Source organism: Salvia splendens, chromosome 4 (genome assembly GCF_004379255.2).
Source record: "Salvia splendens isolate huo1 chromosome 4, SspV2, whole genome shotgun sequence".
Lineage (NCBI taxonomy): Eukaryota > Viridiplantae > Streptophyta > Magnoliopsida > Lamiales > Lamiaceae > Salvia > Salvia splendens.
The window spans coordinates 18,421,486-18,448,248 of NC_056035.1; the positions used below are offsets into that span (position 1 = coordinate 18,421,486).

General features: G+C 45.1%; 2 protein-coding genes and 1 pseudogene across 5 annotated transcripts; 2 read left to right on the top strand and 1 right to left on the bottom strand.

The window, feature by feature from the left end:
* The first annotated feature begins 704 nt into the window (after positions 1-704).
* LOC121798989 lies at positions 705-2,482 on the top strand (annotated as a pseudogene).
* A 4,727-nt stretch (positions 2,483-7,209) lies between these two features.
* LOC121798987 (pentatricopeptide repeat-containing protein At3g09650, chloroplastic-like) lies at positions 7,210-9,654 on the top strand. The gene has a single exon (XM_042198279.1). The coding sequence runs from the start codon at positions 7,371-7,373 to the stop codon at positions 9,540-9,542; it is 2,172 nt and encodes a 723-aa protein (XP_042054213.1). The 5' UTR covers positions 7,210-7,370; the 3' UTR covers positions 9,543-9,654.
* LOC121798988 (interactor of constitutive active ROPs 2, chloroplastic-like) lies at positions 9,646-12,693 on the bottom strand. 4 transcript variants are annotated; one of them, XM_042198280.1, is made up of 4 exons: positions 12,557-12,693; positions 11,643-11,743; positions 11,435-11,573; positions 9,646-11,352 (listed from the first exon to the last, which is right to left on the bottom strand). In XM_042198280.1, the coding sequence occupies exons 2-4, from the start codon at positions 11,660-11,662 to the stop codon at positions 9,838-9,840; spliced, it is 1,674 nt and encodes a 557-aa protein (XP_042054214.1). In that variant the 5' UTR covers positions 11,663-11,743; positions 12,557-12,693; the 3' UTR covers positions 9,646-9,837. The 4 variants fall into 4 exon arrangements, with proteins under 4 accessions (XP_042054214.1, XP_042054216.1, XP_042054217.1 ...); XM_042198282.1 differs by having other exon boundaries at positions 11,643-11,728; positions 12,557-12,689; XM_042198283.1 differs by lacking the exon at positions 12,557-12,693 and adding an exon at positions 12,109-12,519 and having other exon boundaries at positions 11,643-11,728.
* Between the last annotated feature and the right edge of the window lie 14,070 nt (positions 12,694-26,763).

Here is a 26,763-nt window from a genome sequence, read left to right on the forward strand (position 1 = left end):
AATCCATCAAAATATTAGTGTGCCCATAACAATTGGTCAAACTATTATATTAATTGCACTACAATATATATTATCACAACAATCAACCAAATATTGGAAGACTAATGTTTAGAAGAATGAGTCTAAAATTTGATATACTAACCGATTAGAAGGACTAATGTTTGGAAGAATTAGCCAAATTCAAAATATCCACGCTTAAATCCACCACCGGGTCGACCCGAGCGAAAGGTTTTTCCGCCTTGGGAAGGGTTTTCGCGTTTTGGGGAGGGAAAGTGTTTAGGGTCGCGATGTTGGGGGAGATCTGATAAGGATATGGTTCAACAGAAACAAGCCGACCGAAATGACGTTTTTAATGTAACACGCCAACCTCAGTGGCGTTTCTATTATTAAATACGCCTACTGCAATGGCGTTTTAATAATTAAACACGCCGACTATATTGGCGTTTTAGCCTAAAACACGCCAATTAAGTTGGCGTTTTTCATATAGCTGTATTTGGCGAAAATACACCTACAATACGACGCGATAATAAAACGCCAATGATGTTGGCGTATTTACTAATTGAAATGCCAATGTGGTTTTTTCCCATTTTTGGAATAGATAACAAAATGGGTACATTTACGTAATCTTTAGTGTAAACTAGCCTATATACCCGATTTTCCCGGTTTAAGCAGGGGTTTATCCCATTCGTTTTACGCGCTCATGGTTTTGAGTTGAGACTTGAGAGTTGCCGTCACCAATTTTCGATTCCCGTGTCTCTCTTTTCTACGGTAAGCTTGTTTCTTCCTCTACCGCTCATCGTTTAATTAACTCTGTCAATTTTCAAATTATCATTCTTCTGGTTTGGTGAATCTCAACAACACTAATTTCAATGAAGCTAAAGAAGACATAGCAAAGCGATCGATAATCGATTGATACTCATTTTTTTATGTAGTTTCAGCCTTTCGAATTTCAAATTTTTTATGTAGTTTCAGCCTTTCGAATTTCAAATTAAGTTATTGAACTCCTTAGCCTAGTATAAAGCCTATCGTCCAATTGTTCTTCATTTCTCTTTCTCGCTCGCTCTGGGTTAGGGTTTGTGTATATTTTGGGTTCGTCTCTCTTCTGCCTCTCCCTTTGCTGCGTGATTAAAAGTTGCATTCTTTGTGTTTTTAATTCCTCCATGACTTATGAGTTATAACAGCTTAAATTAAAGTTGTTTGCTCTATGCTTTTGCTCTTTTGTACAATTGCAAATTGGTAGTTTACCAAGTGGACTGTGTTGTGGTTGCAGCTGTATTTTTTATGTTTCAAGACATTGATAATTGATTTGACAATGAAGCTGATAAGTTTTACTGATATTTTTAATACTCGAGTTGCAAATGATAATCTACATATTCTTGAAATTATCTTTATTTGGATAACTCGCCAGTTGAAAAACCTGAGTTCTACAGTATACCTGACATAGTTGTTTGAAACTAATGCTGTAGATACCAGTTCAGTGTCGTTTTAGAGATCTTGACAGGTTTTAATTTTGGTTGCCAATTGCCATTTAACTGGCAGTGTTTCACCAAGAAAAAACCATGAAGCAATTGAACAGTAATGGATTGGATATGGAAGATTCTGATCCTGTTGTTTCTGAGTCTGAGTCTGAGTCAGACGAAGATGGGGATGTGAAGTTAACAGAGCCTGTAAAGACTGCTGTATATAACAAAGCTGGCTTGCTCGATAAACTTGGAGATATCTGCTGGCCAGAAAGTGTGGAATGGATGCACAAGTTGTTGCTTGATATTGATCAAGAGAGCGAGGTGAGTGTGAATGATGATCTCAACAGGGAACTAGCTTTCTACACACAGGCACTAGAGGGGGCAAGGCGGGCGTTTACAAAATTCCAGTCTAAGGAGGTGGACCTGCCTTTCCTCAGGCCATTGATTACTACGCTGAAATGGTTAAATCGGATACACAAATAGAGAAGGTGAAGAGCCGCATCTTGGCTGAAAAGAGAAAGATGGAGGAGGCCAAGGAGAGAAGAAAGGCTAGGGACAACAAGAAGTTAGCCAAGGATATACAGGTGTAGAAGCAGAAGGAGAGGAGGGCTAAGCAAAAGAAGGACGACATAGAATCTGTCAAGAACTGGAGAAAGCAGAGGAAGCAGAGTGGATTTCCTGCTGATGATAAAGATGGCGACCTGAGCTTAGCTTTTGAAGACGGCAAAGCATTTCAGAGATCGAATAAGAAGAGGCCGGGAGTTGCTCCTGGAGATCGGTCTGGAGGTAAGGGGAAACCAGGCGGGGGGAAGTGGAAGAAGGGATCTGATAAAAAGATGAAGGGAAGAGAGCGCAAGGACTCGAAATACGGATTTGGAGGGAGGAAAGGAATGAAAAAGCAGAACACGGCTGAGACCTCGGAGGATTTCAGAGGTTATCGTCAAAGTAATAAGAAACAAAAACTGTGAACTAAATGAGTTGGAGCCCATTGTCTTTGGTACTGTGATGGTTCTGATGAACTTCTTGTGGCTAGTTTACCTTCTTAGAGCACCCACAACCGTGCTCTTGCCAACGAGCACGGTTGTGGGCCCGGCGCCACTATTTCTGTCTGCTCTTAGGCAAGAGCACAACACTCACAGTTGTGCTCTTCCGCAAGAACGAGCACAAGGGTCTCACCATTCTATTATTCAATTTAAATAAAAACATTTCCATAATATTAAAATTCATTAAAAAAATCAAAATAATATTACAAATTACAAATAAAATAAAAAAGACATAATTAAAATCCTAAAAAATAAAATTTACATAATTAAAATCCTAAAAATTAAAAATTACATAATTGAAATACTAAAAATTTAAAATTACATAATTAAAGCTAAAAATATATATGTGGAAGACTATTCATCCGGCGACACTACCCCCAATTGTTTTTGGAGGCCCAATATCATGGCCTCGTGTGATCGAAGTTGCGAGGGGGTCATAGTTGACCTATCGGCCATATTGAGTTGGGCCAAGATCGCCCACAACGAGTTGGTAGAGGGTGGAGGTGGCGCATAGGGTACGGGAACGGGAACGGGAGCGGGTTTGGGAGCATCGCCGGATGGAGTCGCGGCGCGACGGCGGTTGGCCGTCGCCTTCTTCCTTCCTTCCTTGCGGTCGGCGGTGGGAACCGCTCGGGCCGGCGTCGAGGCTACCCAAGTTAGCTCCGACAAGTTGGCTAACCACGTCTTTGGAGCCGGCGTCGGATAGGAATACCGACCTTGACCGTTTGGAGGAGACGCTAGAGGAGGATGTTACGCCTCCCCTATACTTCGGATGCGACCGCGTCTCCTGCCAAATGTTGAGGTACTTGAACGCCTTGTAGTTCATGGATTGGTAGGTCGACATGGCGGAACTGATGATGTCGACCTCGCTCCGGCCGCTCCCCGCCGACCGCTCTTCCTGGAGGTAATATCCCCGGAACTTTTGGATTTCTTCGTTGGCTTTGTAGATGGCGTTGCGCACCATACTCTCGTTGCGCTAGATTGTTCCCGTCTGCCGGTTTTCATTGTACCGTCATAAATGCGCCACCAAAAGTGATCAACGGATTGGTTCGTGCCAACCTCCGGATCTTCGGAGATTGACAAGAACGCCTTGAACAATTGCTCCATCTCCGCCGGAGTGTACGGTGTGCGGACACCGCGAGTAGGAGGAGTCGGAGTTTGGGAGGGGGCGGTCGACCTCGCTCTAGGTTCGGGTGTCCACCCGTATAGCCCTTCGGGGGCATCTTGGTCGTTGATCGGGTAAGACCGGTAGCCACCTGGAACGCCCGAACTTTGGGTTTGAGGAGGGGCCGAATATTCCATTTCCGGACTAGGAAACAATCAGGGTTCCAACCGTGGGAGCCCGGAGGGTGAGGGTATTTATAGATGAAAATGTGTATTTTTGGGGGAAAAAAATTAAAAGTGGGTAGAAAACGGATATAATTTTTTTAGGAAGTGGGAAAATATTTTTTTTATTTTTACTTGGTTTTTTAATTAAAAACTGATTTTTTTAAAAAAAATTCAAATGCAACGGCTATGCCGTTGCCCACAATCACGTCCGGCAACGTCACCTGCTCGCTGGCACGGACGTGCTCGATGCATCGAGCAGCGTCGTGCCAGCGGCGGACGACGTCTTCTGTGCCAGCGCTGGCACGGACGGAAGTACGCCATCCGTCCACCATTGCAGATGCTCTTAGCATCCACATCCGTGCTTTTGCCAACGAGCACGGATGTGGGCCCGGACCCACGTTTACTCCATGCTCTTAGGCAAGAGCACAACACTCACATCCGTGCTATTCCGCAAGAACAAGCTCAAGGGTCCCACCATTCTATTATTCAATTTAAATAAAAACATTTTCACAATTTCCAAATGCATTAAAAATAACCGGAATAATATTACAAATTACAAAAAAATTAAAAATTACACAATTAAAATCCTAAAAATTAAAATTTTCATAATTAAAGTCTTAAAAATTAAAAATTACATAATTTAAACCCTAAAAATTAAAATTTTCATAATTAAAGTCTTAAAAATTAAAAATTACATAATTTAAATCCTAAAAATTTAAAATTACATAATTAAATTCATAAAATTAAAAAAACCCACTACTCGTGGCCGAATTTTGCCCAAATGTGTTTGATTAGGTCTTCTTGTAGCTCAACGTGAGTTCGGGTATTGCGTATTGTGTGCCTTGTTTCGATCCTCTCACCCACCGTCGTATGCACACCTCGGCGTGGGGGAGACCTCGCGGTTGAGCTTCCGGCTTCATCCTCGTCGTAAAAGCTAGCCGCTCTCGGTCCTTCGTCGGCTATAATCATGTTGTGCAAGATAATACACGTGTACATGATGTCGGCGATATTTTTCACGTACCACAGCCGAGATGGGGCCTTCACAATGTTGAATCGGGCTTGAAGGACCCCAAAATCTCTTTCGACGTCTTTACGAGCGGATTCTTGACGCTGCGCAAATAGAACCCGTCTCGGGTCTTGCTGGTTGCTGAGCGCCTTCACGAAAGTCGACCACCTTGGGTAGTTACCATCGGCGAGATAGTAACTCATGTGGTATGTATTTCCGTTGACGGTGTAGTCGATCGCCGGTGCTACACTATTCCACACATCATTGAAGAGTGGTGAAGAATAGAGCACGTTCAAGTCGTTGTTGGATCCGGCAACACCGAAATATGCATGTCAAATCCATAGGCGGTAGTCGGCGACCGCTTCAAGGATAAGTGTTGGGCCGCCACCTTTGTGGCCGCTTAAATGTTGTCCCCTCCAAGCAGTCGGGCAATTCTTCCACCTCCAATGCATGCAGTCAATGCTGCCAAGCATACCGGGAAAACCATGGACTGTTTCGTGAAAACGAAGCAACCGTTGGCAATCATCGGGGGTGGGTGCCCGAAGAAATTCATCGCCGAAAGCTGAAAGAATGCCCTCGCACAAATTTTTAAGGCAAAGGATTCCAGTGGACTCACCGACATGCAAATACTCGTCGAAGAGGTCAGCCGTTTTCCCAGTAGCAAGTTGTCGGATGGCACACGTACACTTCTGCAACGCCGAGAGACTTTGTCGACCGGCTGCGTCTGTACTTGTTTGAAAGTATTCAACACGGGCGGACAATGTGTTGACAATACGCATAAACAAGCGTTTTGACATGCGAAAATGGCGCCGGAAGTAATCTTCCGAAAACCGCGGTTGGTCGGAAAAATAGTCGGCAACGAGCCTTTTGTTGGCTCCCTCCCGGTCACGATGGATGTATCGGCGAGTTGATCTAGTTGATTGAGGAGGAGGGGTGGGGGTATTCGTTGCGACATAGGCTTCATAGGCGGCACGATGTTGTTCATAGTATTCTTGTTATTCGCGCTCCGCTTCCGCAATGAGATGAGTGAAATCCATTTGAGGGTTTGAGTGTGAGAGAGGAGGATGTATATATAAATTGTATGAAAAAATATGAATGAGAGATGATTTGATGTGAAAAATGGATGATGAATGCGTGTATTTATAGATGATTTTGAAGATAATAAAAATAAAAAAAATCCAGAAAAACGGTAAAAAAATGGCCAAATTTTTGGGATTCTGAAAATATATATTTTTTTAATTTTTGGTATTATTTTCAATTTTTTTAAAAAAATTGAATTTCTAACGGAAATGTCGTTGGCCAATCAGAACGCGCCACGTCAGCTGCTCGCTGGCACGGACGTGCTCGATGCATCGAGCAGCGCCGCGCCAGCGGTAAAAGCGCAGCGGTGCCGTGCCGCTGGCACGGACGGACGAACAGCGTCCTGCTCACCGCTACAGATGCTCTAATATTCTGACTTAAATAGGATAAACATAAAATGTTGATAAAAAATTCCCCAACAATCGAAGAAGGAATGATTATTTCATTTGTTTTGGCGATCAAAATCATGGATGATAAAAATTTAAGAGCATCCACATCCGTGCTCTTGTCAACTAGTACGGATGTGGGTCCAAACCCACTTTTTCTGTCTACTCTTAGGCAAGAGCACAACAACCACATCCGTGCTCTTCTGCATGGACGAGCACAAGGTCCCACCATTCCATTATTCAATTTAAATAAAAATATTTCCACAAAATTAATATACATTAAAAATACCCGGAATAATATTACAAAATACATTAAAAATTAAAAATTACATAATTAAAATCCTAAAAAATAAAATTACATAATTAAAATCATAAAAAATAAAAATTACATAATTAAACTCCTAATCAATAAAAAATACATAATTTAACTCCTAAAAATAAAAAAATCCACTACTCATGGCCGAATTTCGTCCAAATGTGTTTGATTAGGTCTTCTTGTAGCTCAAATATGAATGAGGGATGAATGAGAGATGATTTGATGTGAAAAATAGATGATGAATGTGTGTATTTATAGATGATTTTGGAAAAAAATACATAAAAACTGGCAAAAAAACGGCCATTTTTTTGGATTGTGAAAATATTTTTTTTGGTATTATTTTCGATTTAAAAAAATGATTTTCCATCAGATATGCTGTTGGCCAATTAGAACGCGCCACGTCGCCTATTCGCTGGTACGGACGTGTTCAATGTATCGAGCAACGCCGTGCCAGCGGTGGACAGCGTCTCTGTGCCACTGGCACGGACGGAGGCGTCCCTACTCGCCGACGTGGATGCTCTAAAGAAATGCTTCAAACTTCAAAGGCATGACGTTGGAAATTGTAGGCCAGATAAAAAGGGAGAAGAGCTTAGAAAATTGACGACGTGATAATAGGCTTGTCCACCCAAAATATGAAGAACCTTTACGTTAAAAAATATCTATCTTATCACTGAAAAAATCGGAAAAAGAAACGTTCAAATAAACGCAATCTGGCAACCCCTTTTCCCCACATCAAATGGAGCAGCTATGAATTCCACCCACGCTCTCACCCTCGGCTGCGCGTTACCTCCGCCCTCCTCCTCCGCCGTCACCCCTCCTCAATCCACCAATTCCAAATCGTCCTCACTCCGCCTCCAAACCACCAAAATTTCCTCCACCACCTCCCACTCCTCCTCTTCCTCCGCCGCCGCCGCCAACGCCAACAAGCTTTCCAACTCCCAAGACCACGTGCTCCTCACGCTCCTCCAGCAGCGGAAAACCGAGCAGGCGTGGTCCTTGTACGGCCAATGCCCCGAACTCCCCAACTCCACCTGCCTCAGCCGCCTCGTCTCCCAATTATCTTATCTCAACACCGCCGACGGCCTCACTAGAGCTCAGTCCATCATCGAGCGCCTCCGCCGCGAGCGCCAGCTCCACCGCCTCGATGCCAATTCCCTCGGCCTCCTCGCCGTCGCCGCCGCCAAAGGCGGCCACACTCTTTACGCATCTTCCATCATCAAATCCATGCTCAAATCCGGCTATCTCCCTCACGTCAAGGCTTGGAGCGCCGTGGTGAGTAGGCTCGCCGCCTCCGGCGACGATGGCCCGGCGGAGGCGATTAAGCTCTTCAATTCTGTGATTAAAAGAGTGCGAAGGTTTGCGGATTCCGAAATTGTTAAGAATTCGAGGCCGGATACGGGAGCTTACAACGCTGTGCTGAATTCCTGCGCTAATCTCGGTGATGCTAAGAAGTTCCTCCAACTGTTCGATGAAATGCCTGAGTTCAATTGCGTGCCCGATGCGTTAACATACAATGTGATGATTAAGCTAATCGCCCGAGCTGAGAGGAAGGACCTGCTCGTGTTTGTACTGGAGACGATAATCGAGAAAAGGATAGCGTTGTGTGTGACGACGCTGCATTCCCTCGTCGCAGCCTACGTCGGTTTTGGCGATTTAGAGACTGCTGAGAAGCTGGTGCAGGCAATGAGGGAAGGGAGGAGAGACATTTGCAAGATCTTGAGAAGATCAGCCACCTATGATTTGTTCGATGAGGAGGAGGAATCAAGCAAAGATGATGATCTGTTTGAGAAATTGCTACCGAATTCGATGAATTATAGTACGGAACCACCGGAGTTGGCTGAGGCAGTTGCACCGGACTCAAGGATGTACACAACGTTGATGAAAGGCTACATGAAGGCCGGGCGCGTGGCAGACGTGGTGAGGATGCTGGAGGCGATGAGCCACCAGAAAGACAGCTCCAGCCATCCGGACCACGTCACATACACCACTGTCATATCCACGTTCGTGAAGGCAGGGGCGATGGACAGAGCGCGCCTGGTGCTTGTGGAGATGGCGAGAATTGGGGTCCCGGCTAACTTGATCACGTACAACATCCTCCTCAAAGGGTACTGCCACCGGCTGCAGATTGACAAGGCGGAAGATCTGATGAGGGAGATGATGGAGGAGGCTGAGATCCAACCGGATGTGATCTCATACAACACCTTGATTGACGGATGCATACTTGTTGATGACTGTGCAGGCGCGCTCAGCTACTTCAATGAGATGCGGAGGAGAGGGATAGCACCCACCAAGGTGAGCTACACGACCTTGATGAAGGCGTTTGCCTCGTCCGGGCAGCCAAAGCTGGCGAGCAAGGTGTTTGAGGAGATGCTGAAAGATCCACGCGTCAAAATTGATTTGGTTGCGTGGAATATGCTGGTGGAAGGGTATTGCAAGCTGGGGCTGATTGAGGAGGCAAAGAGTGTAATGGAGAAGATGAAGGAGGAAGGGATGTTGCCGAACGTGGCTACATACGGGAGTCTAGCAAACGGGATAGCCTTGGCTAGAAAACCGGGGGAAGCCCTGCTGGTGTGGAATGAGATAAAGGAGAGGTGTGGTGTGGATCTGAAACCAGATGAAGGGCTTCTCGATACGCTGGCGGATATATGTGTGAGGGCGGCTTTCTTTACCAAGGCGTTGGAGATTATAGCTTGTATGGAGGAGCACGGAATACATCCGAATAGGACCAAGTATAAGAGGATATATGTGGAGATGCATACGAGGATGTTTACGAGCAAGCACGCGTCGAGGGCGAGGCAGGATAGGAGGAAGGAGAGGAAGAGAGCGGCGGAGGCCTTCAAGTTCTGGTTGGGACTGCCCAACTCCTACTATGGGAGTGAGTGGCGCCTTGATCCGGATGATCAACAAGATAGGGTATGAAGCTTTCAGAACATGTAACAATATTCTCATACACAGTCATTGTATTGTATACCAAAATCAATGGGGCTCATGCCACTTTACCATTTCATAGGACTCTTGATGATTGGAACAATCAAGCATTGTATGTGCAGTTTATAATCATCATAACATAAAGAAATACTAGTAGTTACAAGAACAAGAAAAACAACATGCAAAACTGACCATAACGCCGCCAAGATGCTAGGAAGAATTCACACAAAATTTCAAATGACATAGTGAATAAAAGCAGCAGGAAAAAAAATGAAAAACTTGACTTCTACTTGTGGCCTTTCGTGAGCAGCACCCTGATCTTCTTGAGCATGTTCCCATTATTCTTCTTCGGCGAATCATCATCTTCATCATCAGATTGCGAAGAGCTCAGCTTACTAGTGATTGAATGGTAGTCGAACGAGCCTCGTCTCTCCCTATTATCACTCGTGGACAGCATCGCAGCAGCAGCTTCAGCCGCTTTTCTCCACTGATCGCACTGCACCTTCAACCTCCTCAGCTCGGCCTCCAGCTGCGCATTAGATGCCTGAGCTGCATCCAGCTGCTCAGTGACGCGTGCCACTTTCTTGCAGCTCTTATCCGCTTCCTCCGCCAATGAGTCGAGCCTCAGTAGCGCTACCTTTTCTGCAGCTCTTGACGACTCTGCTAGTACCAGCGCCTCATCCTCTGCTTTGCTCCGCGCCTTATTCATTTCGCGCTTCAGCCTCTCGTTTTCTTCTGCTGTGGCCTGCAGAAGCGCTTCTTTGTCGAGTAAACTGGCCTTGAGCACTTCCAACTGGAGCTGATCACCATCTTCTTCTTCTTGTTTCGAGACTTGCACCGCGTTTTCCCTTTCAACAAGTATAATCCTCAATTCATCGATTTCTGCTCTTGATTCTCGCAGCTTCGCCTCAAGTTGAGCTTCTTTCTCCGATGACTTTGATCTCGTGAGCTCCACGAGCTGATAGGCGTTCCGGATCTGCATCGTGCTTTGAATGTACTCATCTCGGTACCTCCTTTCAGCATCTCCGAGGGCGGATCTCAATTCATCTATTTCGCTTTTCAAGGCGTTGAGTTGGGAAATATCTCGGTCTACATTTTCAGCTGAATAGTTTGCAGAGATGCTGCTGTGGCTATCTAGATCAGCCTGCAGCGTGGCGACGAGCTCCTCCAACGACTTCACTCTACCGTTGGATTTCTCCAAATCGAGCAGCAAAGAGTTGTCCGATTCGAGGACACTGTCATGCTTCAACTTGATTTCATTCTCAGCATTTTTAACGACCTCCAACTGCTTCTCAGCTCTGTTAACTTCATCTAGAGCTTGTGATTCGCAATCTCTGCTATCGTTCAATTGTTTCTTTAGTCTCTCAACTAAAACGAGAGTTTCTGTTAACTCGAGTCTCAAGCTCTGGACCTCGGCATGTGCTGATTCCGCATGCCTGGCTTGAGCCGCTTCCGAGTGAGAGACCCTATTCAATTGCATCTTGAGCTTCCGGATCTCGTTCATGGCCGCGGCCAGAGCGGCAGAGTCCATGGAGTACTGCTTCTGGAAGGCCTCAAGCTCAGACTGCCACTCCCTGTCTCGTTCCTGAGATATCTTGCGCAGCTCCTGCAGCCGAGCTTCTTCGCTCTCAGAAAGCTCCTTGAGCTGATTCTGAGACTCCACCAGCTCGGCTGCCAAAGCTGCGGCCTGCTTCTTGGCTTCCTCAGCCTCCTGCTGAGCCCTTCGCTTCCATGACTCGCTCGAGCTCAGCTGCTCCTTGACCTTCTTCAAATCCTCCTCGATCTGCGTTATCCGCTTTTTCTGCCATTTGATCATCAAAAAAGACTATCTGATTTCATTCATAATTGATTTTTAATGCCGAGTCAAAATGGGACTATAATACCTGAGTGTGAGTGGGTGGTAGCCTCCGATCAATGGTTTTAGTGGTTTTGATACTCGGATTTATAGAAGAAGCAGACGGTTTTAGCTTCCTGGGGCTCTGAAGCGTAGAAGCAGATGATTTTACGAGAGCTCCGCCACCTCTGCATCAAAATAGAACACATTTCATATCTAGCAACATAAAATGCAATACGATTTCAAATTTTCGATACCTTGATGTAGTGGTCTGCATATTCGAGTAACGACGATGATATCGAAAGCAAAAGTGTGATCAGAGGGCCACCTTGAGCCCACAGCCCTGCAAAATTTCAGACTATAATATACTCATAAGAGTTGTTGCAACGAGACATATCCGAACCTGTAATCATTGATCATCTTCATCGAAAGATCGAAAACGAAATAAGGCAAATGAAGAAAGAATAAAGCAGAGTATATTATCCCTTCAAAGGGAAACTAAAGAACCAACCACCAGTTCCAACAACCAAACCCACAACACAAGAAAAACAAAACAAAACAGAAAAGAAAAGAAGATTAGCAAATATTTCACTTTCCAATTCTATTCCTTACTTTCTACTCCAGACGTTACACTATTGAGTAATATCATTATTTTTTGGACAGCATGATAATAAATAATTAACACTCTCCATTTTTGCATTGGTATTGAAACGTGAATCATACTTAACAATGCCTTTGTTGGCGTTGAGATGGATGTTTCGAAACTGGCATTTTAATTAAGTATGCCTAGGTTGGTAACAAAATGATGAAGGGAAAGGGAATATACAGCAGAGCATGAGAGGTCTGAAAAATAATAGGCTGAATATGTCAATAATTTGAAGCCCCACATTGAAACTGTGACACTCTTTCCCACGAAAATAGCAATTTTATTTGGCAAAAAAAGATCCTAGACCAACAACTAGTAATGGAAAGAATCTCACTGTACCATGATAGCATACACACACACACACACACACAATATTTTGTAGGAGAACAAGTTTTTTTTTCTGTATTGAGAGGTTGATATAACTGGAGAAAAAAGATTTAGTAATTAAGACAGATGTTTAAGAAGAGGAAATGTTTAGCTAACAGAGGGAAAAAAAAAGAATTAGCAGTGTGTAGAGTTAATTACCACTTTGAACTTCAACAATCTCTCTAATCTGATTGTTCTTCTCTGGGGAGAGAGAGAGCCTCTTTCTTCTCTTGCCTTTGTTATTACTTATTCCATGTGAATAACAGAACTAAGTAACGCTTTGTTTGGTAATGGTAACATTAACAAAAATTATAGTATACTATAACCGACACTCGTCAAATATTGGATTATTTTTTCTTGCCTTTTTATTGAAAAACTGCTTCTTTTCCTTTTTCCTTTTTCCTTTTTCCTTTTTCCTTTTTCCTTTTTGTTGAGACATCGTACTCTTGAGTGGGTGCTGGATAAATATTACCACTATTATTGCTCACAATTTTTGATATAGGTGTATGAGGTTCAAGGCAAATGTAATTAAAATATATTTTGTGAGTTATTACATTATTGTTTATTTCAATTTGATTTACTACTTATGTTTAACGTGGAAATATAATTCTTGTTCAATAATCCAATGTGTATTTAATCATGATATGGCCAATATTTTTATACATTTGAAACTATCCTTCATTTTGATTAAATACACCGTACTATTGAAAATGTCCGAACATTATCAAAATTTTATTTAAATGTGACATCCGTTAATTATTAGTTAGTGCTGCTAGTATTGTTATTTTTAATATTAGGTTGTTGATTGAAGACTACATTATTTATTTCACTTCGTGGGATGAAATTCCCTATGCAAATCAATTACCGATGACTACACTGAATGAACACACTTACACAGCACGCACGAGGCGCGCGCTGTCCGCCACGATCGCAACGACGGCGTTCCACGAGTTGTAATTGTAATGGATCAGATCAAGGTTCATAGAGGCTGGACTGGGCCACTTATTAGGGCTATCTTCAACTAAATCAATTAAACTATAACTTAATTAATGCGCAAATACTTGATACTCCCACATCACTACACTTATATACTCCCTAACGTCTCTCTCAAACGGGAGTTCCACTATCTTAGCCTCGGTACTCTCCTTTAGGAAATGCCGGTCGACTTCTATGTGTTTCGTTCGGTCATGCTTGCCGACAAGGAGGACTTCGCCTCCACCTCCGCCAATCGCCGCCGCCAGACCCCCACATCGGGATCGCAGACGCCGTCCGCCGCCGCAAATGGAGGCGGTGCCAAGTATGATCACGCCAAAACCTAGAAACCTCAGCGGCAGGAAGATCAGTCCCAGGCGTTAGTTTTTTTTACGGAACCATAAAAAAAGGACCACTTCGACAAGGATTTCATTTGTTATGGACATGTTTTTCAAAAAGTGAATGTTATAGACCAAATTCGTATTTTGGTCATATGTTTAGGACCAATCATGAAAAAATAGAAACCGGTTTCCGGTTCACGGTCCAACCGGTCCGACCGGCCGGTTCCACCGGTTTCCCCCAATGACAGAATTTATATTAGGCGTTGACATTTCCCCCAGTAACAGAATTTGTATTAGGCGTTGACATTCTCCCCAGAATATGATCACATTCTGTAATACAAAGTTTAACAACATTCCAATCTTATCCTCTGTTTTTGTCTCTCACTGGATAACACAAAGCGCAGCTCTCTCTAAGGGAGAGAGATGGAAAAAAAAGTGTGCGAAGCTATACCTGATGCATTCCCTGAGGATCATTTGTACTACATAGGGAAATTTCCTAGGCCTATCAGCTGGGAAGCGATAATGGCGATAACAGGTCCAGGAGATGCCAGGAGTTATAATGCTTGAAATCGTCGTACAATAAAATGTACGACGGCAGTTTTCATGGATTTGATGAACCGAGTTTTCCACGATCTATTGGTGAAATTTATAGCTATAGAAGCTTGAATTGAAATTAGAATATAGAGAATTTGATTAATGTCACTTATAATTATTTTTGTGCCCTTTTTGTGACCATCCACACAAAATAATTATACTACTATTACAATTTTTTATTTGAAAAATAACATACCCAATTGGTTATTAACACGGCCCCTACAACTTAGGCCATCCACTACGCTGTCTCTAAACCGTCCCTTAAATATTATTTGACCACTATTTGAGGGCCCCACTGTCCTTTTTTCCTTCATCCGTTAACTAAGGGACGGAACCTGCAACACTCCGTCCCTTAACAGTCCCTTATTCCGTCCCTTAATTACTATTCATTCAATTTCATTTTTTATTTTTTTTCTCAACCCAATTCAATTAAAACAAACACACTTTATTAAAAACACACTTTATTAAAAACACACTTTATTAAAAAACACACAACATAAAAAACACACAACATAATTTAAAATAAAATTTAAAGAAAAATAAAAAAACTACTCCGCCGGCTAATCATCCTCCGGAGGCGGTCGAGGTTGAGGGGGAGTCGGAAGGCCAAGTTGTGCTGCCATATACACAATTCCGTTCCACCAGGCCGTGAATTGGGCGTACGAGAAGCGGGAAGTGTCCGCCATTGTGGAGGTCATGTACGCCACCATAAGTGTGTCCGAGCCTCCCCGTGAGCCCGATCCCGAGGCCGGCTGGCTTGATTCGCCTCGGCCCTTTCTTGCTCTAGCCGCTTTCACCGCCTTCGTCCTTTGCGGCCGACGGCGCCCACTCGCGGATCCTCCAGCATCGCCGATCGTACCCGCAAACTCCTAGGATTCAGCCTCAGGTTGGCTGATGCCCTCAGCGGTGTCACCACCAGACGAGTATTGGCCACTCGCCGTATGCTTCGTGCGCTTCGAGGTTGAGCCCGAGCTGGAGCGAAAACCGCCGGCCCACCGTTCCTCGTCCTTGACGGCCTGCCAAACATCAACAAATCTGAATTGATGACGTTCGTCCTGGTAGTAGGCGCGCAAAGCGGACGTCATAATGTCGGTTGCCGTTGCGACGCTTTGGTAGCGCGCCTCTTTGGCCGAGTAGATGCCGCAGGATTTTTTGACCTGTTGGTCGACTCGGTCAAAGTGAGAGCGGAGCATTTTAAATTTGCGCTTGCGGGAGCCTTTCGGCTTTATCTGGTGGTAGACCTCGCAGACCTTTTCCCAGAAACACTTCCGAGATTGTTGATTCCCGACAATGAGATCGTACGAGACGGTGATCCAGGCGTTGTACAACGCCAGCGTTTCGAGGTTGTTGTACGGATGCCGGCCTAGATCCTCTTCCTCTTATTCCTCTTCCTCCTCGTCCTCGTCCGCCTGGGGTTGTACACCGCCTCGGCCACCTCCACCGCCTCGGCCACCTCCACTCCCTCGGCCTACTCCCGGCGTGGGATCAACGGGAAAATCCTCCCGGATCTGGGATAATCCCTGCGAATACCGCGGGGCGGAGGGACGGACATATGCATCAAGGTCAAAATTGGGTGGTTGGTACCCCCCTGGCGTCGCCGAACCCTGGGTCCCCGGCGTTGATGAACCAGAACCGCCCAATGTGTTGATCATGGTCTCCCAATCGCCGAACGCGTTGAGATCCCACCCGCAGGAGCCGGAACCGCCGTAGTTGCCGTCGCCGTCGCCGGACATCTTGAGTTGTTATATGAAAATTTGAGAGAAAATTTGAGAGAAAATTTAGATGATAGGAAGAATAGATATGTAGTTGTGTGTGAAATGAGGATGAGTTTAGGAGTATTTATAGAGTAAAAAATTAATTAAAAATAAAAAAAATTAAAAAAAAAACAAAAAACGGTATTATTACCGTTACAATTTTTTTTCTTTTATTTTTTATTTTATTTTTTTTAAAATTCGAATTTTAAAAAAAATATTTATTGCGTCAGCACGTGATGACGCCCACTCGCGGGCCGGCGAGTGGGCGTCACGCACGATGCCGGGTCGCGCCACGTCGCTTAGGCGCGTGGCGAGATAGCCCGTCTCGTGGCTCGACGAAACGCGACGCGGGACGAGACGCGGGACGAGACGGCGAGCTGCAACGCGTCGCGCCGGGGTCCCGTCTCTCCGGGACGGGACGCGAGACGCCGGCGAGACGCGTAGTGGATGGTCTTAGGGCATTTAGGTTCTCGATGATTCCCAAGTTTGGTTTATTTATTATACGGTGTGAAGTATTTTAGAAATATTATAACATCCACAATTGGGCGTCTTATAGGGCGCCATATGCTCCGCCACATCATCATTCTATCCTCCTACCTTTTCACTTGCAGTGGGACACCCTAAAGTTCATCCTATAATTTTCACTATTGTTTTGTTAATTAATTTTATGTTTTCAAATATGTCATGCAAAATAATAACAAAAAAAGCACCACGATTTAAAGGCAAATCCTACATTACTTAATTAAAAAAAGTTACAAGAGTTAGAAATAAAAAACATGTTCACTACAGATAAAAGGGCATACTCTACATCATTCCCAACTTGCGTTATTCCCAAACATGTTCACTACAGATAAAAAGGCATAATTTAAATTTAAATATAAATAATACAAATATATTAATATGATTGTTTTATGTAGTTTATAAAATTAATTTTTATTTTATTTTATGAGATGTTGGCAAATAGTTTCAGCCTAGCTTGTTAATTTCTTTTTCTATTTTCTTAGAATAATATTTCCATAAAATCCTAGATTCTATAAATATTAGTACAATAGATATAAAGTTGAGATTAAATAAATCTTAATAGAGTTCTTTGTCAACTACAAATTTATCCGAGATTAATAGATTACAACTATTAAATAGTATTTTTAGAAGTTCCTATATTGAGTAGCTATTAAATAACTATATATAAAAAATAATTAAGCTAGTTTATGTTTACCATTGTCCCACATCGTTAGTATAACAAAGAAAAGAGAGAATAGGTCATTTTAGTTTATGTTTACCATTGTCCCACATCGTTAGTATAACAAAGAAAGGAGAGAATAGGCCATTATAAAAGGAAGAAAAATGGAAGAGTTTATATATATAAATTTTGAAGAATTAAAAAAAAATGTAAAACGCGTTGCATCGTCCACAGTATCGTTCGCGTCCTCCGCAGTGGGGCGGACGATACTGCGGACGATGCATCTGGCATCGTCCGAATGGCTACAGTGATGGACGATAGTCTGCCCGATGCATCGGGCGGACTGTGGATGCCCTTGCCGAGATTGAAATTATTCTTATTCAAGTTCTTTGGAACATAGTAACTTAGCAAGTAGAGATGTTAAATGGATGTGACATACTAATGCATTAAATTAAACTCGATAAAAGGTGGGGTTTGGGGCTCAACTATTGATGGAGTACGTACTAAACAAGCCCAATAGCAGTGACGGCCCATCAGCCCAAAGCCCAAGGAAGAGTATCAGTTCGGCATTACCAAAGAGTTCGGCCCTAGCCTACAGCTCGGTAAAAGCCGACCAATCAGTTCGGCATTACCAAAGAGTTCGGCCCCAGCCTACGGCTCGGTAAAAGCCGACCAATCAAGCTCTACTCTCAGATCGGCAAAAGCTGCTCGGCAATAGTTCAGCAGTTCGGTCTCAGTATTCGACCGAACTGGAAGATAGTCAACTCATGCAGGATCACATGCAGGATAGTGGACCAAGTACAGAGATAGTGGACTCATGCAGGATCTCATGCAAGATAGTGGACCCATGCAGGATCTCCATGACCTCCACGACATCCACAACCATCATTAGTTGTGATGCAAGCCACGATCTTAGTTCAATGTATAAATAGAACTTAGATCAGATAGAAAGGGGTAAAAGTTCTAAAGAAGCTCTCTAGAGATAAGATATCAAATAGCAAGTCTGTATTGTAAGCTGTAGAAAACAGATCAAGCAATACAACTCTGCCCTCTTTTCTTCCCGTGGACGTAGATTTACCTCAGTAAATCGAACCACGTAAATCTCTGTGTCGTGATCTGTATTTTCCTGCATTCATCACCATCAAAAATTCGCCAAACCATCACTGGCGCCGTCTGTGGGAAACAGAGAACCAAATTTGTGATAAAGCGAATTTTTGACCCTTTTTCCACCCCAAAAAAAAATGCATACCAGATCACATACTACCCGTAATACCGTTCGTGAAAACCATGAGGAAGCTAGTCCAGCCCGCAGGTCCGGAAAACAGCCTCGGGAGACATCTACTTCCAGTTTTCACGATGAAGGAACAAGCCGCTCAAAAGGTCCACACACCGAGTCTTCCCAGCAGCCTGATTTGAATGAGGCTGTCAAGCTGTTCTTGGCTGAGAAGCAGGATGAGTTCTTAGCCTTCCTGCAAAAGAGCCAAGAACCGAAGACGAAAACGGTGGATTCTCCTTCCTCATCCAGACATGAAAGTCACTACCGCAGTAGTGCCGTGTCTTCCAGGAAGAAGAATCCTCAACCCCGACATGTTCCTGTTCCTCCTCGGTACCGGAATCACAGGAGATCTCCATCTCCTCCATACCGAAGAGATGTCGGGTTCGCCATGTACGGAGCATTGAAGACTCCGTTCTCGGACGATATCACCCGAACTCCCCTTCCACAGAACTACCGAACTCCGTCGATGACTTATGACGGGTTAGTGGATCCTCATGATTTCCTGGGACGCTATCAGTATAACATGGCGAACCAGGGTCTCAATGAGGTCCACATGTGCAAGCTGTTTCCCGAGCTGCTTATCGGGAACGCAAGAAGGTGGTTCGATAGCCTCCCCCAAGGCAGCATTAGATCTTACCGAGATCTAATGGATGCTTTCCACAGGAGGTTCTTTCAGAAAGCGGAAGCCCGAATCACTTCGGCTCAGCTGCTTTCTATACGTCAAGGTCGCGACGAAAAGATCAGCGACTTTATGACGAGATTCCACAAGGAATGCCTACAAGTAGATGATCTCAATGATCTACTTGTCATTTCGGCATTCCAAAATGGAATCCTACCCGGAGCTCTCTACAGAAAGCTCGTGGAATGCAGTCCGCAAACAGCTCAAGAGATGTGGGACATTGCGGACCAATTTTCCCGTGCAGATGAGGCAGACCGTCGAAAACGGTCTTTAGACAGCTCATCCCGAGAAGAGAAAAAGAAGCCCGATCAAAGCGGCCAGGTGCTTCCTCGCCGAACTCCTTTTGAAAGAATTCAAAGGGCACCGGTACAAGGCAGATTGGGGCCACGTCTCAATCCTGAGAAGCCGCCCGCTCAGTTCGTACCATTAAACAAGTCAAGAGCGGAAATTTTCTAACTACATTCCGATATGTTCGAAAAACCAAAGCGGATGACGAAATCAGCCGCGCGGCGACCTCAGGATCAATATTGCTCCTTCCATCAAGCCCACGGTCACGATACCGAGGAGTGCTGAAATTTGGCTGCAGGTATTGATGTTCTTGTGAAAACAGGAACGTTAAAAAAATACCAAAGCAAGCAGCCGAAAAAGAACAAAAGGCAGAGAGGTGCGAACTGCAATCCTCAGGATCCGAAAAGGCATGAGGATCCCGAAGACGACGACGAGCCGCAATATGATGGAGTAATCCAGACTATTGATGCTCTCCCTGCCGGGAAGACTAAGTCGTCCCTAAAAGCAGAACGCAGAGGTTCCAATCAAGAGGAGCCAACACATAAAAGGCTGAAGAAAGACGAAGTGATTACATTTTCAGATGCCGATCCCGTCCCAGCCATCTCTCCTCACCAAGACGCTATTGTCATTCAAGCCGGAGTGGCAAACAAACTGATCCACAGAGTATTTGTGGATACAGGAGCGTCAGTCAGCATTCTTTTTAAAGAATGTTTCGATAAAATGGAAGTGGATCCAGCTCGGCTCAGTCCGGCTCCACTTCCTCTGAAAAGTTTCGCCCAGGAGGACACCCGCCCTGAAGGTATTATCAGCCTTCCGATCACGGTGGGAAAAGCGCCTACAAGCTCCAATACGATGATCGAGTTCTTTGTGGTGAAAGCTCGGTCCCCGTACAACATCATCCTGGGGAGAGACTGGCTCAACACAGTTCGGGCCGTTTGCTCTACTTATCACCTCACCATCAAGATCCCCACTAAAGGTGGGATAGCGGTCATCCGAGGTGATCAAAAGAGAGCAAAAGAATGTCTGCAGATTGCGCTTAAAAGTGCCGAGCAATCAGTTCGGCACCATCAAGCATAGCAATCACAGCAACCGGAGTCAGAGGCAAGCGAGATGACCGAAGTCACTTCAGAGCCGAACTCAATGACCGTTCAGATATACGAAGATGATCCATCCAGAACGGTCAAGATCGGCTTCGCAGGAACGCCTCTACTCCGGGAAAAGACCATTCAGCTCCTCAAGGAGTACAAAGATGTCTTTGCATGGTCTCCGTTGGACATGACCGGAGTGCCCCCCGAGGTAATCACTCATCGGTTAAATATTGATCCTTCAATCCGGCCAGTAAAACAGAAGCAAAGACTCTTTGCGGCAGAAAGAAGCCAAGTCATCCATGACGAAGTCCGCCAATTACTAAAAGCGGATGTACTATTCGAGGTGAAATATCCTTCTTGGGTGGCCAATCCTGTGATGATCAAGAAAAAAGAAGGAGGATGGCGGATGTGCATAGATTTTACCGATCTAAACAAGCACTGTCCTAAAGATTGCTATCCCCTTCCGAATATAGATAAAAAAGTAGAAGCTTTGATCGGCTTCGAAATTTTCTGTTTTCTTGATTTATACAAAGGATATCACCAAGTGTTGATGGATGAGAGTGACGCTCCGAAAACAGCTTTCATTACCGATTTCGGCATTTTCGCTTATAAAAAGATGCCATTCGGTTTAAAGAATGCCGGAGCCACTTATCAAAGGATGGTAGACAAGCTTTTTCGGCACCTAATCGGAAAACAGGTTGAAGTGTATGTCGACGACATAGTTGTCAAAAGCAAAAGCACTTCGGAGTACGAAGACAACCTCAAATCCACTCTCGACGTGCTCCGAAAAGCCAACCTCAAACTCAACCCCCAAAAATGTACCTTTTTGGTAGATTCGGGAAAATTTCTGGGTTGTTGGGTTTCAAAGGACGGACTCAAGGCAAATCCCTCAAAAGTTCAAGTTATTCAGAACATGGCGATGCCGAAGTCCATACACGATGTGCAAAGACTAACTGGATGTCTAGCCGCATTGAATAGATTCCTTTCCCAAGCAGCCGAAAAGCAACTGCCGTTCTTCAAAGTGTTAAAAAAGGCACCAAAGTTTGAGTGGGGAGCCGAGCAGAAAAAGGCTTTTGACGAGCTCAAAAGTTATTTAGCCGAGCTTCCAATTCTCTCTGCTCCAACAGATGCCGAAGTGATTTTCTTATACTTAGCGGCATCCGATCAAACCATTAGCGCGGTGCTTGTACGAGAAGAAGGCCTAAAGCAGTTTCCCATCTACTTTACAAGCCGAGCATTAAGAGGTCCAGAAACAAGGTATCAACCTCTGGAAAAAATTGCTCTGGCGTTAGTAAATGCAGCAAGGAGACTGCGGCCATACTTCTATGCTCACAAGGTATGCGTCTTAACCGATCTGCCTCTTCGGCAAGTTTTGACCAAGCCAGAAGCATCAGGCAGAATCGCCAAATGGGCCATAGAGCTGGGAGAACACTCAATCGAGTACCTACCTCGAAAAGCCATCAAGGGACAAGCCTTGGCAGATTTTCTTGCAGAGGCCAAGTTCGATCAAGCAATCCCTGTCATTGCCGAACAGAAAAATTCTGCCAATGCCGAACTAGCACAGCCCTTGGAATCCGAAGAAGAGCCGCCGGACTGCTGGAGCGGATTCGTAGATGGAGCTTCGAATAAAACGGGAAGTGGAGCTGGTATTCTGCTTATAGCTCCCGATGGACACGAGGTAACCTATTCACTTCGGTTCTCATTCCCAACCACTAATAACGAAGCCGAATACGAAGCCCTCCTTGCCGGACTCCAGCTAGCGCAAAGTCTATGTATCAAGTCTCTCAAAATCCATTGTGATTCACAAGTCATAGTGAATCACATGTTGGGTACAAGTGAAGCCCGTGATGAGAGGATGAGGAAATATTTAGACAAAGCGCAAAGCATTAGCCGAAGTTTCTCTTATTTTCGGATAATCCGCATTCCCAGAGCAGAAAACAGCCGAGCAGATACTTTAAGTAAGTTAGCCGCATGTCCAAGCTCAAAGGTGGAGGAATTGATGCATCGAAGCATTGATGAAGCTGAGGTACATTCAGTAACCAGCTCGCCGAACTGGATGACGCCGATCTTACAGTATCTAGATCAAGGACAACTGCCCGAGGATAAGAGAGAAGCTCGGAAAATCACATGCCGAGCACTTCGGTACGAACTTCATGGAGGAGTCTTATACAGAAAGTCCTACCTTCAGCCGTTATTACGATGTATAGGGCCAGAAGAGACGGACTACATCCTCAGAGAAGTTCATGAAGGATCGTGCGGCAGCCACATCGGAGCTAGAGCTTTAGCTAAAAAAGTTCTAAGATGGGGATATTATTGGCCAACCTTGGTACAAGAAGCAGTGCAGCTCGTCAAGACATGCCCGAAGTGCCAAATCCATGCAAATATCCCAAGGATGCCGCAGACCGATCTATCCACTATGCAAAGCCCTTGGCCTTTTATGCAATGGGGTATAGACATAGTAGGACCACTACCACAAGCTCCTCGGCAAATAAAATTCATAATCGTTGTCGTGGACTACTTTACGAAGTGGGTGGAAGCTGAACCATTAGCTACGATAACGAGCTCGAAGGCATTGGATTTCGTCTGGAAGAACATAGTGTGCCGATTTGGCATACCCCACATCCTCATCTCGGATAACGGGACTCAGTTCACCGACAAAACGTTCAAGAATTGGTGCCAAGAGCTGAATATTCAACAGCGGTTCACTTCGGTCTCTCATCCACAAGCAAACGGACAAACGGAGGTAACAAATCGTATCCTGGTGAAAGGGTTAAAAGCTCGGTTAGAACAAGCCAAAGGACAATGGGTAGAAAATCTCCCTCAAGTCCTATGGTCCTACCGAACTACACCCACAACCTCCAACGGTGAAACTCCGTACAGTCTTGTGTACGGCACTGAAGCCGTGATTCCGGTGGAGATCGGCATACCCAGTCCCCGAACTCTAAATTTCTCAGCAGAAATGAATGACGACGGACTGAGAGCCGAGCTAGATCTTGCCGAAGAAAGAAGAGAATTGGCATGCATAAAAGCAGCCAAGTACAAGGAGCAAGTAGCCCGGTATTACAACCAAAGGGTGAAGAAGCTGCAATTTCAAGTGGGAGATCTCGTCTTGAGAAACAACGAAGTAAGCCGAGCAGAAAAGCTGGGCAAGCTCGAACCCACATGGGAAGGTCCGTATCGGGTGTCAGAAGTCCTCGGCAAAGGGTCTTACAAATTGGCTCACATGTCAGGAGAACAGGTACCCCGAACATGGCACATTTCCAACCTCAAGAAGTTCCATTTGTAAGAGACAGTCCGGTCAGTCAGTCTTGAGTCCTGTTCGGTCAATGTGCTTTCTTTGGTTTGCTTGGTCTTTGTTTGTCTCTGTGCGTTTTGTCTGTGTGTTTTGTCTGTCTCTATGCGCGTCGTCTCTTACAAATGTTAATGAGGTATCTTGTTCTTCGAAGGCTGATCCCCTTCTTAGAACATATACAAGCCAACGATTGTGAGTCAAAGCTTCTAAAGAGGATACAAGACCACAATTCAGCTTAAACAAGCAGTTCGTCTGAAACGAACTGCAATAAGCCAACGATTGTGAAGTCCAAGCTTCTAAAGAGGATACAAGACCACAATTCAGCTTAAGAATCAAGCACTTCGTCTGAAACGAACTGCAACAAAAGTTCGATTCACGCGATAAAACTTGCCTGAATTAGGACAAGGGAAAGTCCGATCCACGCGATAAAACTCGCCGAATTAGGACAAGGGAAAGTCCGATCCCCAAATTAGGACAACGGAAAGTCCGATCCGAGCGATAAAACTCGCCAAATTAGGACACAAGCTTAGTCCGGTCAAAGATGTTTATTTCATCAGACCAAAGACGAGTCCGGTCAAAGATGTTTATTTCATCAGACCAAAGACGAGTCCGGTCAAAGATGTTTATTTCATCAGACCAAAGACGAGTCCGGTCAAAGATGTTTATTTCATCAGACCAAAGACGAGTCCGGTCAAAGATGTTTATTTCATCAGACCAAAGACGAGTCCGGTCAAAGATGTTTATTTCATCAGACCAAGGACCAAGTCCGGTCAAAGAAGTTTACTTCATAAGACCGAGGACAAGTACGATGAAATTTTTTCGCTAAGCTGTAAATACACAGTGTTAGAAGCGAAAACAAAATTTCATTTTTCAAATCTTGTTCGGCATACAACTCCGCTACCCTACAAAATGGCGTTACGCTATTACAAAGGACTATTCTACTGTCCGGGGTTGCTAAAGTTGAGCCACCTATTCACAAAATCCTCGTGAAGCCGAGTTCGGGCGTTCTCGGCAGCTGAAGAATAAGCAGGTCGACGAGATGCTCTAATCGACCTACCACCTCTTCCCTGAGCCCGGGAAGCTCTAGCACCTCGGCGGCGAAGAGTCTCTTCACGAAGCATTCGTTGATCTTGCTCACTCATAATCACAGCTCCTCTACGAACTTCAGTCCGTCCTTGTCTTGACGTTTCCGGCTGTTCCTGAGTTCGTTGCTGACTTGGAGTAAGGTTTTGAGCAAGTGAATCAGGGGTTTGAGCTGGAGTGTGACCATCTGTTGACGGGAAATGCCTAAGGAATCTCTCGATTGAGGGACGCCGGGAAAGAATGATGTCGTACCGAGAAGCCCAGCGCCGCAATGATTTCACGACTTGTTGGCAAGCCGAGCTCTCCAGCGCATTGTTCCTCCGGAGTACATGATATTCCTCCCACAGTTCGTCAACTCGTTCCTGAACTTCAGAGATGGTCATTCCCCCACGCCTGCAGATGAAATCCTCATACGCAGTCCTCTCAGCGACGGCAGTGTTCAGCTCGGCCTCCAGATCCTTCTTTTCGGACTCTAAGTCCTTATTATCGGCCTCCAGCTTCATTGAACGAGCCAAGAGTTCGTCATTCTTCATCTGGTCAGCTATAGCTCTTTTCTCAGCTTCGTCTAAAGCCGAAGAGTACAGCCGCTTCCAGTGAAGTACCTCCAGCTCCTTGAGAGTTAAGAATACAAAGCAGCTACGTCGGTTCGGCATTTCAGCTTACCGAGCAGGTAGTAAACCACAACAGGAGTAAGAGAGTACGAAAGGCTATACGAAGACACAAGAGCAGAAAGAAGAATTTTTTCATTCATAAGAAAAAAAATTTTCTACACAAGGGCTTCAAGGCCGTTTTACAAGAAGGAAGAAACTAAACTAAGAGAAGGAAGATGAAATCATACTCCGCTAGCTTCGTCTCCGCCTTCTCGGTGAGGTTCAGCTTCCTTCTCCTTGTCTGCTTCAGCTTCAGCCTCGGCCTCCCTGCTCTCCCCAGCCTGCTCGGCGCCACCGTAGCCGATCTGCTGCGCCTCCTGCTCGGCCTGCTCATCGCCGGTCTGCCGCTCATGCTGCTCGGTCTCACCCTCTCCATGGAAAATTGGAGCGGGTGAAACTGACCCTATGGAGGCAAAGATAGCCTCCATGTTCTCATCGCGGTCAGCTCGGCAACTACGAACTTGGTCTGCAGAAAGCAGGACCGAGGACGAAGCAAGCTCCTCAAGCACCGGCAGACTCTGAAGCCGAGCTGCTATCTCTCGGCCGTACAGCGGCAGGATGACTTCGGGACCCTGCTCGGCTTTATCGGTCATCAGTTTCAGCAGATCACCGACAAAGGCTGAAAATTGGTTGCTCAGAAAGAGTTTCTCCGCGAAAGCACGGAGAACCTCCCCTTGGGCAACCACGGCAGCAGCATCCCTCCGTTTCGTCTGCTCTCGCTGGATGACGAGCTGGTTTTTGGCAAACTGAGCTTCATCCTGGGCCGAAATCCTAGCAGCTCTGGCCTTCTCAAAGTTAGCCTCAGCCTGTTCGGCCCGATGACAAGCAGCCGCCAACTTCCTCTGCATCTCAGCATAGTCATTGGACGCTTTGGAGAGTTCGACGGCGACGAGCTTGGAGAGCATATCGTTCCTCTGAAAATGGAAAAAGCAATAAGTCAACAGAGGGGCCACAAAAAATACAGGAAAAAAGCAAGGCCAGAAAATCAAGAAGAGAATTCACCTCGGCAAAGTCCGTGGGCCATAAAAAGGGCTCACAGATATGTTCCGAAGGAGGCGCCAAGACCACGTCTTTCTCTGGCGCTCTCGGGGGCTTCTGGGCCTTCCCCTTCCCCTTTGCCGAAGTTGACTCCGGCTTCTTCGGATCCGAAGAGGTTTTTTGCCTTTTCG